At 38.3% G+C, this 13,729-nt stretch overlaps 1 protein-coding gene across 3 annotated transcripts; it reads right to left on the reverse strand.

Moving 5' to 3' along the window:
- Positions 1–7,414: 7,414 nt before the first annotated feature.
- LOC149049606 (ficolin-1-like) lies at positions 7,415–13,503 on the reverse strand. 3 transcript variants are annotated; one of them, XM_089197162.1, is made up of 3 exons: positions 9,249–9,969; positions 8,569–8,952; positions 7,415–7,915 (listed from the first exon to the last, which is right to left on the reverse strand). In XM_089197162.1, the coding sequence occupies exons 1-3, from the start codon at positions 9,322–9,324 to the stop codon at positions 7,602–7,604; spliced, it is 774 nt and encodes a 257-aa protein (XP_089053288.1). In that variant the 5' UTR covers positions 9,325–9,969; the 3' UTR covers positions 7,415–7,601. The 3 variants fall into 3 exon arrangements, 2 of the variants coding, with proteins under 2 accessions (XP_089053288.1, XP_089053287.1); XM_089197161.1 differs by having other exon boundaries at positions 8,569–12,137; XR_016183884.1 differs by lacking the exons at positions 7,415–7,915; positions 9,249–9,969 and adding an exon at positions 12,885–13,503 and having other exon boundaries at positions 7,989–8,952.
- Positions 13,504–13,729: the final 226 nt, after the last annotated feature.

Below are 13,729 nucleotides of genomic sequence, written 5' to 3' on the forward strand. Positions count from 1 at the left end.
AAGCAAACATAAGTCCGGATAGCGTAGTACACATGTGGACTGAGAATCAAACCACTCTTTGCACGCTTGAGGTAGAGTTCTTTTGACTTCTAAGACGCATATTTTTTTCTAAGATGTATATAAAGCGCTATTTTTCCTCTCTCCGTTGGGACTGGACATTAAAAAGTGGTGAAGGACGTAAATGTCTTTAATTGAAATTCAGCACTCTGATTCCAACCTTTCCGTTTGGACGAAAAGCTCCTGTTTTCGGGGATTGTTTTTTCCAATGCTCTTCCTTTTTAGCTTATTCATGCTGGAAGCAATGAATGAGGTATTGTGGTGAAGAAGATGTTGAAGCAAGTTGTCGACCGTGAATGGAAGTTGTATTTCGTAAACGGAAGTTGCATTGTGGACCGTGAACGGAAGTAGTCTCGCGTGTTACCCCGCCCCCACTTAGTGAAAGTCAAAATTAAATTTCGATGAAGCTCAAAAACTCACGTGGAAAGAAATAAAATGTTTTTATGGTTTAATAAAATAATAACCTCAAATCACGTTTCCGAACTTCTAAAAATGCAAATTGTATCAAGAAGCCGAAATGTTCACACCTAATTTCTACAGGGAAAAGCGAAGCGTTGCTTTCTTGACCGGCCATTTGTTTACTTTTCTGGTAGTTTTATCCCTCATCTGTTTGGTGACTACGCAAATATTAATATGTGAAAATCAGATTGCATGAAGGCTTAAAATTCTATTAAGAACGATTGTGGCCGCTTTGTTTAAAATCAAATGCAGTGAGCACTTTTTAAAATCAAGAGACATCATGAAACGGGCAAGGAATATTTCATAATAGTGCAAATGATTGTGAAAGATGAGGGTTACTAATATTTTGTTGTTAGAGCAACATTTGATGCCTGATTATGACCATCGGCCCACCCCTCCCCCGCCTCACAAACACACACACACACCAACAAAAAGGACACTCTACTCATCCCACCTCCAGCCCACACAACGGCTTTTTTCCAATTCCCATCGCGAAGAATGCACACGTTTTCTTATCACACAACTGCCCCCAAAATAAAAGAAATTTATTCTATAAGTCTTAAAAAATCACATAAACCGACTTCAACTGTACCTATATTCAGCAAGTCCAAGAAATCAATATAAACTTAAGCCATGATATGAATGAGCTGGCTCCAAGAGCCCTTTGATTGCTTTTGTTTTGTTTTGTATTTTTTCCCTTTCCAGTAACAAATAAAAATGTTTTTTCTGCTTCACTAAAAGTATTTTTAGCACGATTCTTTCTTGCCTGTGTCCAACCTTCTCCCTTATATTTCAAAGGGTTGAAATCTCTGGCTCCATAACTCTATACTTGAGAGGCTATTTCATTAGATATTTGGCAATGTTTCATACAAGATTTAGAGGGAGTTAATAGTTTTCCAGCTAAGCTCGAGACGACACTCGCGTAACTTGCTTGGTTCTTTCAAAATACTTCGTAACTTACTTAGTTCTTGTAGAATGCTTAGTCAAGACCCATTCCATTCCAGCCGTGGAATTGCATATCTTGAAATAGACACGATTGACTGCTCATCGCTTCCGCTTCGTTTCCGTTTCCTTCAGCAGTAAGTATCGTTCATCATTTACCAAATTTCTTAGTCTGACAATTGAAACCTTTCCACGGTTTTTGCTTCTTGGCCCTTTGTGCTTACCGAGAAAGCCTTTTCTCACTGTAAAAGGCTATTTTCACTATAGGTTGACACGTAAGCTTATAGATGTCAACAAACAATGATTTTATCATCATATTATCCGACTCGATAGCGATTGTTTAGAGAAATGTCACAAGCTTTGGACATTTGGGAATTATTGGTTCTCGTGATGGCCTCGCTCACCATTGAGTCTACGCGGCTCAATGGTAGAGCTTCGGAGCATGGAATCTGCAGGTGTAAGTTTCGATCTCTTTTGGGGACTCGGAGATGTTTTCTTTGTCCTAACTCCGTAACAAGACAGATAAACATTTCAGTCTGTTTTTTATTAGTAATGTTGTTCTGTCGAAAGAGGGAACTCTCTTAAGCGATCAAAAAACCATTTGATAACCATCTAATAACCATTTTCAGAGTGACACATTAGTAATGACCGACAATTCGACAAAATAGGCGGAAGTCCTCACTTTGATAACAGTGATGACGACAGTCTTCTCTGGATTACTCTAGCCCAAACGACCAGTTTACACGATCAGAAAGTTATTCTTGGGTTCACACATTTTACTGTGGAACTAAGATATTTTACCAATAATGGTTAAATACAGTATTTCCCTATTAATTTCTCCACCTTTGGTGCATTCTCTAATATTACGCCTTCACTGCTCAGTTCACCCTTACTCCCAATTACCTTATTTTCTTGTATAAATTGCGTGAACTTCATTTTCGCTTTAATCGATTGTTCGCACCTTTGGTCCTGGTTTTCTTTGGTTTTCTCTCATTTGATTATCGTCATTGCGTTGGTGTTGGGAAATCTTAAATACCAACGACAGCCACACTTGTTGATTAAAAAGAATGTTATAACTTACTGAAATGCTCTGAATCGATCTCATCTCTGTAATCCTGAATTGACAAATAACGTTTTACCCTAGGCATGAAATAACAGAAGAAAAAGTGCCAAGAAATTTAGCGAGATCAACAGTAGTCCTTCAATCAAAAGCGTAAATTCCTTGATATACATGAGAAGTTCAGAAAACAAATCAGTGTTCTCTGAGGAAATGTGTGAACGCGCTCTTTCATCATCACACCCTTTCTTTCATAGGGAGGAACCCAAGACCTGTATAAAATGTAGGACTACTCTAACCTTGACGATCAGATAACACGATCAAATGTTATTCTTGAGTTGAAACAATTTACTTTAAAATTTAAGATGTTAGAGATTTCATTAACAATAGTCAAATATAGCTCTCCTGAGGAAATTGTTAGATCACTCTCATTGCTCGTTGCTCTTGTTTTTATCCCCACCTTGCCCTTACTCAGAATCACCTTCTTCTTTCCTTATACAAATAACGCCGTGAACATAATTTACGCCTCAATTAAGTGCGTAAGTTGCCACCTTTGGTCCCTGTTTTATCTACCTCTCTTCTCGCCGTTTAAAGTTTGCCTTTCTGGTTGATCAGCTGTCCGAGACAAGTCTTAGAGCCGAAATGTTCATAGCACCGGACTGATTTTCATTTCTAATGTTTTGGGAGAGCGTTTAGGATCGTTAAGATCTAATTTTCCCTAACGAATCTTTGCGTCTTCTTTGCATCCATAAATTCCGTTAGATTTGATTCAGTAGGACAGTCTTTGAACCACCACCTTTCCCTTCCTGTTTTAGTACAGTTGTTATGCTTTCAATCCCATTTGCTAAACTAAGAGCCATAATGAGCACGAAGAGAATCATGGACAGTCGCTTCTGTTCAAAAAGTAAGATCCACCCGTGAATTCTTTGAAACTTCAGCTCAATAATGGGAAAAAAAGATTTTTTAATCTCGAGAAGGTGAGTGGGGAAAAAATGGGGCAAAGAAAAACGTGAATCTGAGCATTGCGACATTGAGCTTTAAGACATGCATTACAAGTCAGATTTCAGACCCTTTGCTTAGACAGGGACTATCTAAAGGACATACTATTAGTGCGGTAATATGCTCGCAAAGTGCTTAGTCTAGATGAAAAGAAAGGAAAAATAATCGTGGTGATGTATTGTTAAAAAGTTTATACGAGGCTAACTTCGATAATAACGACGGCTATAACTGAGACCCTTTCATAGTGGGGTATTTTTTAACAGACATAATGTACTACCAGAATTACTAAGACTATACCCCCATGACTAGTTAAAATTGGATAAATGTAAAGAGAGGAGCATCCTACTTTCGGAGATCGCTTGTAGCATCTCTCGCCTCGGCCAACCCTCTAACCCACGAGATTTAGATATCAATTCTCTGCAACATCTGCCACGCATTTCTTATCATTTAGGGTGTAAGAATTTGGTGTGAAATCAAACTATATCCCAAATGCTACCTTCTTGGATCTTCTTTAATTTTAAAGATGTAGTGATTTTGTGATGGAGACAAATTTTCTTTTTACCCTATCTTGGAGGTGGAACAGTCGGAAAACATAAACCCTACCTTACACGATTTGTAAACTGAATATCAGTTTACGAATACATACGAGACTCTGATGATGATGATGATGATGATGACATATGAAGATCAAATGTTACTCTTGGGTTCAAACAATTTACTTAAGATCCTAGAGATTTCACTAACAGTAGTGAAATATAGTTTTTCTGAGGAAATTGTTAGATCACTCTCATTACTTATTGTTCCATATCTTGTTTCCCCACCCCACCCTTATACCGAATCACCTTCTTTTTTCCTTGTGTCAATGGCGCCGTGAACACCATTTACGCCTTGATTGAGTATTTAAGAGGCTGTCTCTCTTATTTCCACCCGGTCAATTTTGCGTCAAAAATAATTTTGCCTGAAACTCTGTTAACAGAAAGACTTTACCTAGGAAAGAACTAAATTAGATTTGGTTTGATTCGAAATAATTTTCTGACTGCATTACGGGCCATAATTATTTCCCAGTCCGTAGGGACCGTCGCAACGTCTCGAAAATTGAAAAATAGGCATATTTTGTAACGTTGTAAAATATTTGATTCGCATAGTTAAGCCACAGAATTTATATCAGATTGCTTAAAAACCTTTCTGGTTTGCCAAGAAAGTTAGAATTTGCCCTCTCAACAAATTTGAAAAGGCGAATTTTAGCATATTCTGACCACTAGAAATCGCCATCGGCCGATGGCCGTAAATAACCTTGATTTAGACGCTACGTTTTGGGATTTGGGACCTGGTTGACGATTCTATCCTACACAGCCGTTAAGTTTAGACCTTTATAGGCAAAAATATGCAAAAACCCCTGTACGTTTTCGATTTTTAAAAAGTTATGACCGTTTGAATCAGCACATGTACGAGCATTCGCGATTTTTTCGCCTACACCAAAATCGAACCACTGGAGCAGATTTCGTCATAAATACAGCTTACCCGCTTTGCAGCCCGGCTTCATGGCTCACTTCAGAATTTTTCTAATAACCAAATTGGTGAAATCCATGATAACTTCAACAAATAGCTAGGTATTGCCTTCGAAAAGTAGGCGGCATCCAGCGTGATTCGTGGTATCAAAACAAATGCCGGAATTGGCCACATTTCGCGGTGAATCACCCATTTAACATCGCTGCAGAGCTGAATTTTTTCCAAAATCAGAATATAAACTCTCCATGTCAGGAAGCTGAGCGAGAAATGAAGGTTTTAGGCTTCTGAAATGAAGAAATAATCGCTTAAATTTAGATCCAGTTCGATGTTATACTGTTCTCACAAAGGTCCGCACAAAAGAGAAGACCGCTGATAGCTTGTGCCGTACGTTGTGCCATATGGTTTTGTTTTGTATCCCAAAGTAATATTTGGGCAGAAAAATTTTGGATGAAAAGAATAAATGCTTTTACCTGGAGTTTGATATCATATAATTAATAAATCAATTTCAAATATCCTGAGCTTGCTTCTCTCGGTTCCGCGTCGATTGTGTCCACAGAACAGCAACCTGTCAATAGCCGGAGAAATCGGCTACCAACGTGTTTAAAACTTGACACATGCTTCGTATGAACAGATGTTATAAGTGTTGCTTTTGGTAAATTTTCAATCGATTTCATCAAAACATTTCACTGACTACTAGATATTATAATATATTACACTATAACAACGCCGTCAGAACTTGATATCGGAAGTAAAGGTAGTTTGTATCTGTAGAGCATATTCTACACTTTCAGCCACCTTATAAGACATTGTTTACATAAGTCTACTGAGAAACACACTGACAATCACTAATCACGTCCGACAATTTGTCTATGAGGATCTGTTTTTTGTCTCTCAATTTTACAGGAATCTCAAAATGACTACAGATGGCTCTCAACAAAACCACATTGAATTTCTGAAGTGTGTTATTGTGGTAACGTTCACAGAGGTCCTACGTATCGTAGCAGATTGGATGTGAGACTTTGATCTCTTTGTTAACTTTGTCTACCAGATCTTATCTCTCGGAATTTTCCTGGACGCATTGGATATCTTTCTCCTCATCCAGTGATATCCCGATCACACCCTGATCTTTTCGCCGCATTGCTGCTAGCCGGAAGAAAAAGCTCTGAACTTGGTTCTTTGTCAGCTACTGTCGTCTAGTGAACAAACGTGCATTTGATTCATTTTTCGCATTTCGCATGTCCACTGCAACTTGGGCGGGGTCGGCCTTTCGCCCAGTTCTTTCTCCAAGTGTAAACCGTGCCGTTAGGTATTCTTTTACCTTCTCTGAAAATCTAACGCTGCCCCTTGGTTTGCTTACGGCCCATCCTGTTCGTAAAGACGAGTGGGGCGAAGTATCCACGAGAGAAGTGAGTGGTGTACTAGAATCTAACGAACAGCTCAAACACTCGATACCAGCGGTATCTATCGACGAGAACTTAAGGGCCCAGTCCCTTTTGATTGCATCATACTGGCCTTAACCGGCTGACTGTATGCTTTCCAACGTCCAGGTTTAGCTCCAGCTGCGAAAAGGTTTCGAACACTTCAACACATCCAAACACAGAGCATTCAAACAATGGCGTTGTACTCTTTGTTTCCTTGCTGCCCTCTGAACGACGCTTGACCACACGCTTTTCAGGAGGATCATAAAACCCTTTAGATTCTATGGTTTGAAGGGAAGTTTGACCTTCGTGCTTGATATAAATTACGTCATATGGAATGTACTTCCCTTTACCGATGCCATAACATTTCCAAACTCTCAGACCGATATCTCCATATTCGAATCGAAGTTGTGGAAGCTACTAAAATGCTCGATCTTATTTATACAGAGTGTTCTTTGATTCGTCTACTATTCTTACTGCAGCTGTTGTTCCCTTCACTGGGTGTTTCGTCAATGCTTATCCTCTGTCCAATGAAAGCTTTAACAACCTCGCTGAAGACTCGCTACAGACTGAAGCCTCTCTGGTTTCGAAAAAGCACTTGCATGCCATACTACACTTGCAGGCCTTCCAAAAAAAATAAAGGGTTAGCGGGTTCACCCGCAATGATTAATGCGGACCTCTGTTATACGCGATAGTGCAATCGTTCAGATTTAAATTCCAAAACGCCAAACTTCGACACATAGACTTACAAGTGGAGTTCTATGACTGATTCTTGAAGAGAATGCAGCTGCAATCCAAAGTTTCAAAGGGACATTAAGCGCGAAACATGGCTTTAGTTTTCGAGTTTAGTTCGCAACAACGAGTCAAAGAAGAGTATCGACAGATGCCGACCGCTTAATTTTGGAGGTATTTGCTGGAGTTATCATAAAGTCCAGTTCACCAGTTTGGGAAGCGAGGAATATCTGAAATTTCACGACGGTCCCTATGGACTGGGAAATAATTATGGCCCGTAATGCAGTCAGAAAATTATTTCGAATCAAACCAAATCTAATTTAGTTCTTTCCTAGGTAAAGTCTTTCTGTTAACAGAGTTTCAGGCAAAATTATTTTTGACGCAAAATTGACCGGGTGGAAATAAGAGAGACAGCCTCTTAAGTCGACTTATAATCTGCAGTTGCATGCCATCTTTGTTCCTAGTTTTGTCCGCCTCTCTTCTCGCCGTTTGAAGTCTGCAGGTCTGATTTTCATTTCTGATGTTTTGGGTTTGCGACTAGGATCGTCAAGATCTAGTTGTCCCCAATGAATATTTCCGTTTTCTTTGCTTCCATAAATTCCGTTTAGATTTGAACGAATAGTACAGTCTTCCGGGAACCACCAGCTTTCCCCTACTTTTTCAGGACAGATGGAATGATTTTGATCCCAGGTTCTAAACTTTGAGCCATTATGATCACGGAGAGAATCATTGACAGTCGCATCTGTTAAAAAAGTAAGATCCACTCATAAATTATTTGAAACTTTTGGCAATTTTTGTCAAGATCAAAAAAAAAAAATGGGAAAAAAGATTTTTTAATCTCGAGAAGATGAGTGAGAGAAAAAGGGGAAAAGAAAATCGTCAATCTGAGCATTGCGACATTGAGCTTTAATACTTGCATTACAGGTCAGATTTTCAGACCCTTTCCTGGATCAGGGACTCGTTAAAGAACATACTACACGAGATCTATTCATTAGTGTAACAGGCACATATACATGCGGTAATTTGCTCACAAAGTGCTTAGTCTAGACGAACACGTATACAAGAAAACATAATCGAGGTGATTTATTGTTAAAAAGCTCATATGAGGCTAACTTCGATAATAACGAGGGCTATAACTGAGCTCTTGTAGTCATTTTTTTGATACTCGATGGACCATATTCATCTTCTTTACCCTCTGGCTTTGATTTCAAAACTAGGAAAACCAGTCAAGTCTTGAGAGTAAAGGATCTTAATCGTTTTGTCTGTCGACTGATTGGAACTACAATCATTTTCCTTTTCTTTTTCCCCAGAAAGTCGTATGCTTTTGCTTCACTGTTTCATTTATTGTCACGCAGCGAAGCTACTTGTCATTAATTATTGCTGTTATTGACTTACTTGCCAAATTGCCAATGTTCAGCTGGTACTCAGCCGTTTCGTTCGCAATTCCAAACCATTTATATTCAGCGTAAACAATTGTTTTAGAATCGACCCCCAGATCCACTCTAAGCCTGTTGTTTTTATTCTTTTTAGTCAGCCGGAGGATCTTATCCAGTCCAAGCCAAAATTCACCATCGAGGAAACTTCCAAAACCATGTTTGTAGTCAGCCCAACTGCGGTTAAAATCAACGGAACCAGTTAGTCTTCTCTGGAACACTGTCCAGCCTCCACCGTCTGTTGTCTGGTCACAGTATACATGAAAGGCTTGTGAGTTGTCAGTTTTGATTTTATAAATACCATTGATTCTCTGACCAGATCTGTGCAGCTCAGCACAATTTTTAACTGTTGAATAAAAATAAGAAAGTTTCGTCAACAGAGTTGCACGTAAATGAGCAGAATGGAAATAAAAAAGCCGAGGATTGTAGATGAGAAAGGAATCTGACTTCGTCGACCACATCCTATGCCTGTGTGCGACGATTGTCTTTGAGTAAATTTTGTTTTGCCTTAGTTTTAGTGCGCATCCTCGCACATGTATGATTTGTCTACCCAGCCTGTAACTGATGAAATTGATGCAGAGAAAATCGAACGAGTGGTAATTTAGCTCTTCATCATTATGGTGTAAGAAGGTAATAATGTACACGCTGAAGATGAGATTAGAATCACCAACAGTATTGGCCCGAACAGCCAATTAGAAACTCTGAAAAGGGAATTCATCTTATATAATGCGAAGCTCTCTCTTGCTTTAAGCTATTAAAGGTTATAATATGTAACAGTGACAGACTGAAGAAACACCCTCATTTATAGTCTGGTCTAAAAGCTATTTTTGTGGGTGTAAGAACTTGGTACACATCACAACTCAGTGAAAGAGTATTCAGAATTGTCTGGGTCGACCACACACCTTTCCGTGGGTGATGATGAGGCAGAATTTGGGGCAGTGGCTTTTACGAATTACCGGTAGGAAGAATGAAACATCTTATGAGAAAAACTTATCTCAATTTGATCCCTACAATCAATTAGCTTTTGAAACTCTGACCATAACCAAGAAGTTGTGCATTGTCGGCTATTGTCGAAAGAATATTTCGTATTAAAAGTCACAAGAAAGTTCTCTTGTTGACTGTTGTGCTGATAATCGAATACTTATGTTGTGCTACATTGAAAAAGATATATATTACTGGTATTTAATGATTAGTAATAGTTATTATCTGATTGAGTTCTCCCACATCATTTCCTCTGCTAGATGATTTGACATTAATCGTTACCGAGGGATTATAAACTGCTGGGTCACGGGGGTAAAGTTATCTCAGTTTATAATTTCTTGTCATCACGAATACGCCACCGCCAGGAGTTTTGTGATGTTGAACTTTCCAGAGTTATGCTTAACGTGGGTGTTAATTCCTTTTAATAGCTAAACACTTGTCTAATTGTTAGAAAGATACTTAATCAGCTGCATTGTTATTCTGATACTTGGACTGAAGGGTTTAGGGTCCAAAAATCACCTGATGTGATTGTTCAAGGGCAATTTTTAGCAGACAGAAGTTTGGATAACTTGAGCTAAAAAATATTATTTCTTCCTGACAAAAAAACACACAAGGATAATAAGGGTAGTAATAATTGCTCCATTTTTCGTTCCATGATAACACTCCATACAAGTTGGGAATTTTTTTCCGAGGTCGTTTCCTCTCACATAAACTAGACATACAATTCATAAATATGTAGCAACTGCTTCACTATTTCTTTGTATAGACATTATCCTTGAGCGCATGAGTAAACATATTTTCTTAAGTGTGCTATTAAGTTCATCAAAGTACTACCCTCGCGAGGTTACGTTTTTCATAGAGAATTTACATGTAACACTAAAGATCAAAAAGAGAAAATAAAGATATTCTTGATTAAAGACCCTTCTTCTTATCGGCTTTTGTAGCCATCTTTAGATCAAAAGAAAAGTCGTGCAGAATAGAACGCAGACTTCAGACAAAATTGCGTCATTTATCAAAACCATTACACATATTAGGTTGGGACTATTGCGTCCAAATGTCTTGTTACTGTCTGTTAATTTGCCGAGATAAATTAATTTGACCCGAATACAAAATATTAGTGAAGTGAATTAAAACCCTCAAGGAGCTCGTAATTCAATTATGTTGCATGGCTTGGTGATTCGCGTGTTCCACTTTCGTATGGGGTTGGGCATGATTTCCGCCGTTGTTTCTAGAGGAGGAACCGGAGCGTGGGCTCGAATAATATTTAATGACCGAGCTTATGATAGCTGGAATGTTTCATTATTTAGTCAGCAATAATGATGACATCTTAGGCCCGGCTTATCTTTCGTTACTTTCTTGCTTAACGGGAAAAAATACGCTCAAAGGTTATATTGGAAGTAGTCTAAAGAGATTAAGTGTCTAACCTTGACATCATTGACCGTTTTTTATGCCTTAAGGGCAGAAGTCTAGAATGAAGTAACTTTGCAGAATTCAGAATGATGTCGCTCTTATCATGGTTGTTACTAAAGACTAAACGTTCTCCCGTCTGTTTTCTTCCTTTCGTAGTCTTAGTAAAATCGATGCTTGACATACAAAGAGATCCTACATTTTTTAATAACCCTTTTGGTGGTCTTTAGTAGATATAACTCAGTCACTTGTTTACACTTGTGCGGTCAAATGTGAAGATCACTCGGTCAGTTTCTCTCATATCTTTCTCTCAATATCACTCCGCAACTTGCCGTTATTGAAATATCATCTGGTTTGTTGCACAGACTTATACAGTCACTTGGAAATTTTACTCTGTATTGATTCCCATTAGTACACGTTGGCGAGTATCTGTGAGTCATGTTCAAATAGCCTGTAAGGAATGTTGATCACGTAATAAAGAAAAAACGTAGCATTCTTAAAATAGTGAAATTTCATCGTCATGATCATAATCTCTTTTTTTAACATAAGTGGTTGAAAAAAATTGCTGACGACCGGGGAACGCAACAACGGTCAAATCGTTGAATTTTTTTTTTCTAAAAAAAAGTAAAGAACAAAAGACAACCAAAAAACAACGACGACGAGAAAAAAAAAACAAAAAAAAAAACAAAACAAAACAGAATCGAATAGGGTCAAACTGAGTTGACTCTAATAACATGATTATGGTGAGCTAAGTTGATTATAGTAAATAGATTATATTCGCTCAGTATGATACCTTTCTACTTTAAGAATACCCTGCAGTTACATTACAAATATTTTTTATATCTTTTTGCTCTATTTTTGATTTTTCGAGTTAACATTTACTCTGTGTCAATTAAGAAATAAGCCTTGGACAGCCTATGTAGTCTGGAAACACAGACAAGTTTGGGCGCTAGTTGTGAATGAATTTAGCCTTTGTACTGGCAGCAGCACTAGAAACAGGAGCTTAAGAAATCCTTTACCGTGACTTTTGGTGACTTGCTTATTGTGGTAGCACAATAAGCAAGAAAAACTCAGCAGAATATCATCAAAAGAAAAATACCAAAAATTTACAACTTTGGCAATCATTACCGTAGGGATTATTTGCTGTAAAAAAGCCCTCAAGAAAAAGCTGACTGGCTATCAAGTGAACCTCAATAAACCCAAATGAAGTTTTGACGGGTATTGTCGCCCTTGTCGGTTTGTAATTAGCTTCGTCCGCGATTTTCTTCTTTCATCTTCTCGTTCTTACTCAATAGATTAAGACGTCTAAATCGTCCATTAAAATACCCATTTATGGAAAGGTTTGTCACGAAGTGGCTGATAAGTGCATTGATGTTTTGAAAAACACTGACCCCAATTTTCTCTTTCGTTGTCAAATACTCGGTAAACAACGCAAACCAGACTAAAAGATGCGCGGCATGCCTCCATGTTAATTCTAATGATTCCATGTTAGGTCTCATACCACAGACTTAGAAACAAAATACGAATCAGGTAAGAACTGACGAATTATTTAAGCGAGGAAAGCCTAGAGTTAGTTTAGAGGAAAGATTTTGTCGAGCTCTGTAAAGTGGGATTGAGGGTTAGTGTGCAGAGAGATGAAAGTTATAATCAATTGCCGCTTGTGAGGCGGGCACTTGACTGTCCTTCGAATTTTTCAGCTATCAATTCTATTGAAGCTACGAACTTTTTCAGTAAACTTTCATTGTTATTGCTTTCATAACAAACATCATATTTACTACTACCATCAGTCAGGCTTGAGAATGTCCTTTATCTTATATTTTTCTAAGTGGAGAAGAATATTTTAAGGTGTCTTAGTTCATTAAGGTTTAAGGTTGCTGCATGTTTCCCTACCTTGTTATTCAGCTAGAATATTCTTAGCCCTCTTATTGAGTTTCCTGATTGGATTGTCTTGCCTTGTTGTCAGATTTCTTAAATTTGAATGTTATTTCCTAAAGTGGACGACTTGTGAACAGGCGGTGTGCGCACTCTGATTGCGTTGCATCATGATCGTAAAACGAAAAGTGAAACATTTACATTGTGTCGCGGTCAAGTGAACATCTCTGGTAGCAGCAAGTTAGCGTGAATAAACATGAAATGTAATGAGGATTCACTGTTTGTTGCCGTTCCTTCGAAAGTTAAAAAGTGTTTGAAGGCCTGCGCGACTCCTGTTATTCCTCCGTGACAAATTCGTCGTTAGGAGGCATCTGAAGAGATTCAGAAAGAATCGAGACTGCAGCCTTGCCCAAGAATCTATTCATTTGGCAGCAGTCACACGCACAGCCGATGGATGTGTGAATAATATCAAAATTCGCGAGTTATTTAACAAGGAATCGACCCTTGACATGCCAACGTATTACAAAGAGACAGTGACCTTCTAATACACGAACTATTTTTCATGTCATGCACTTAAAGGCGTAAATATGGGATTCGCCAAAGAAGAAGCCCAAATTCGTCATGCTTAACATTTTATTAAAAAAAACGTACAGATTTTCAAATATGCTTAAAAGAATAGAGAATACTCAGAATAAGGTTTTGAAAACCGTGTCTTTGGAGTTATCTTCTGCGGGAGAGACAGTATGTACTTGAAAACAGAGAAAATAGCGCGCACACATGAAAATATTACCTTTTGTAACACAATCTCATCCGGCTTTGCCAAACCTTAAGAACATACAGACAGGGAAATGACAGGAAACTAA

This window comes from Pocillopora damicornis, chromosome 2, assembly GCF_964200805.1.
Source record: "Pocillopora damicornis chromosome 2, jaPocDami1.2, whole genome shotgun sequence".
Lineage (NCBI taxonomy): Eukaryota > Metazoa > Cnidaria > Anthozoa > Scleractinia > Pocilloporidae > Pocillopora > Pocillopora damicornis.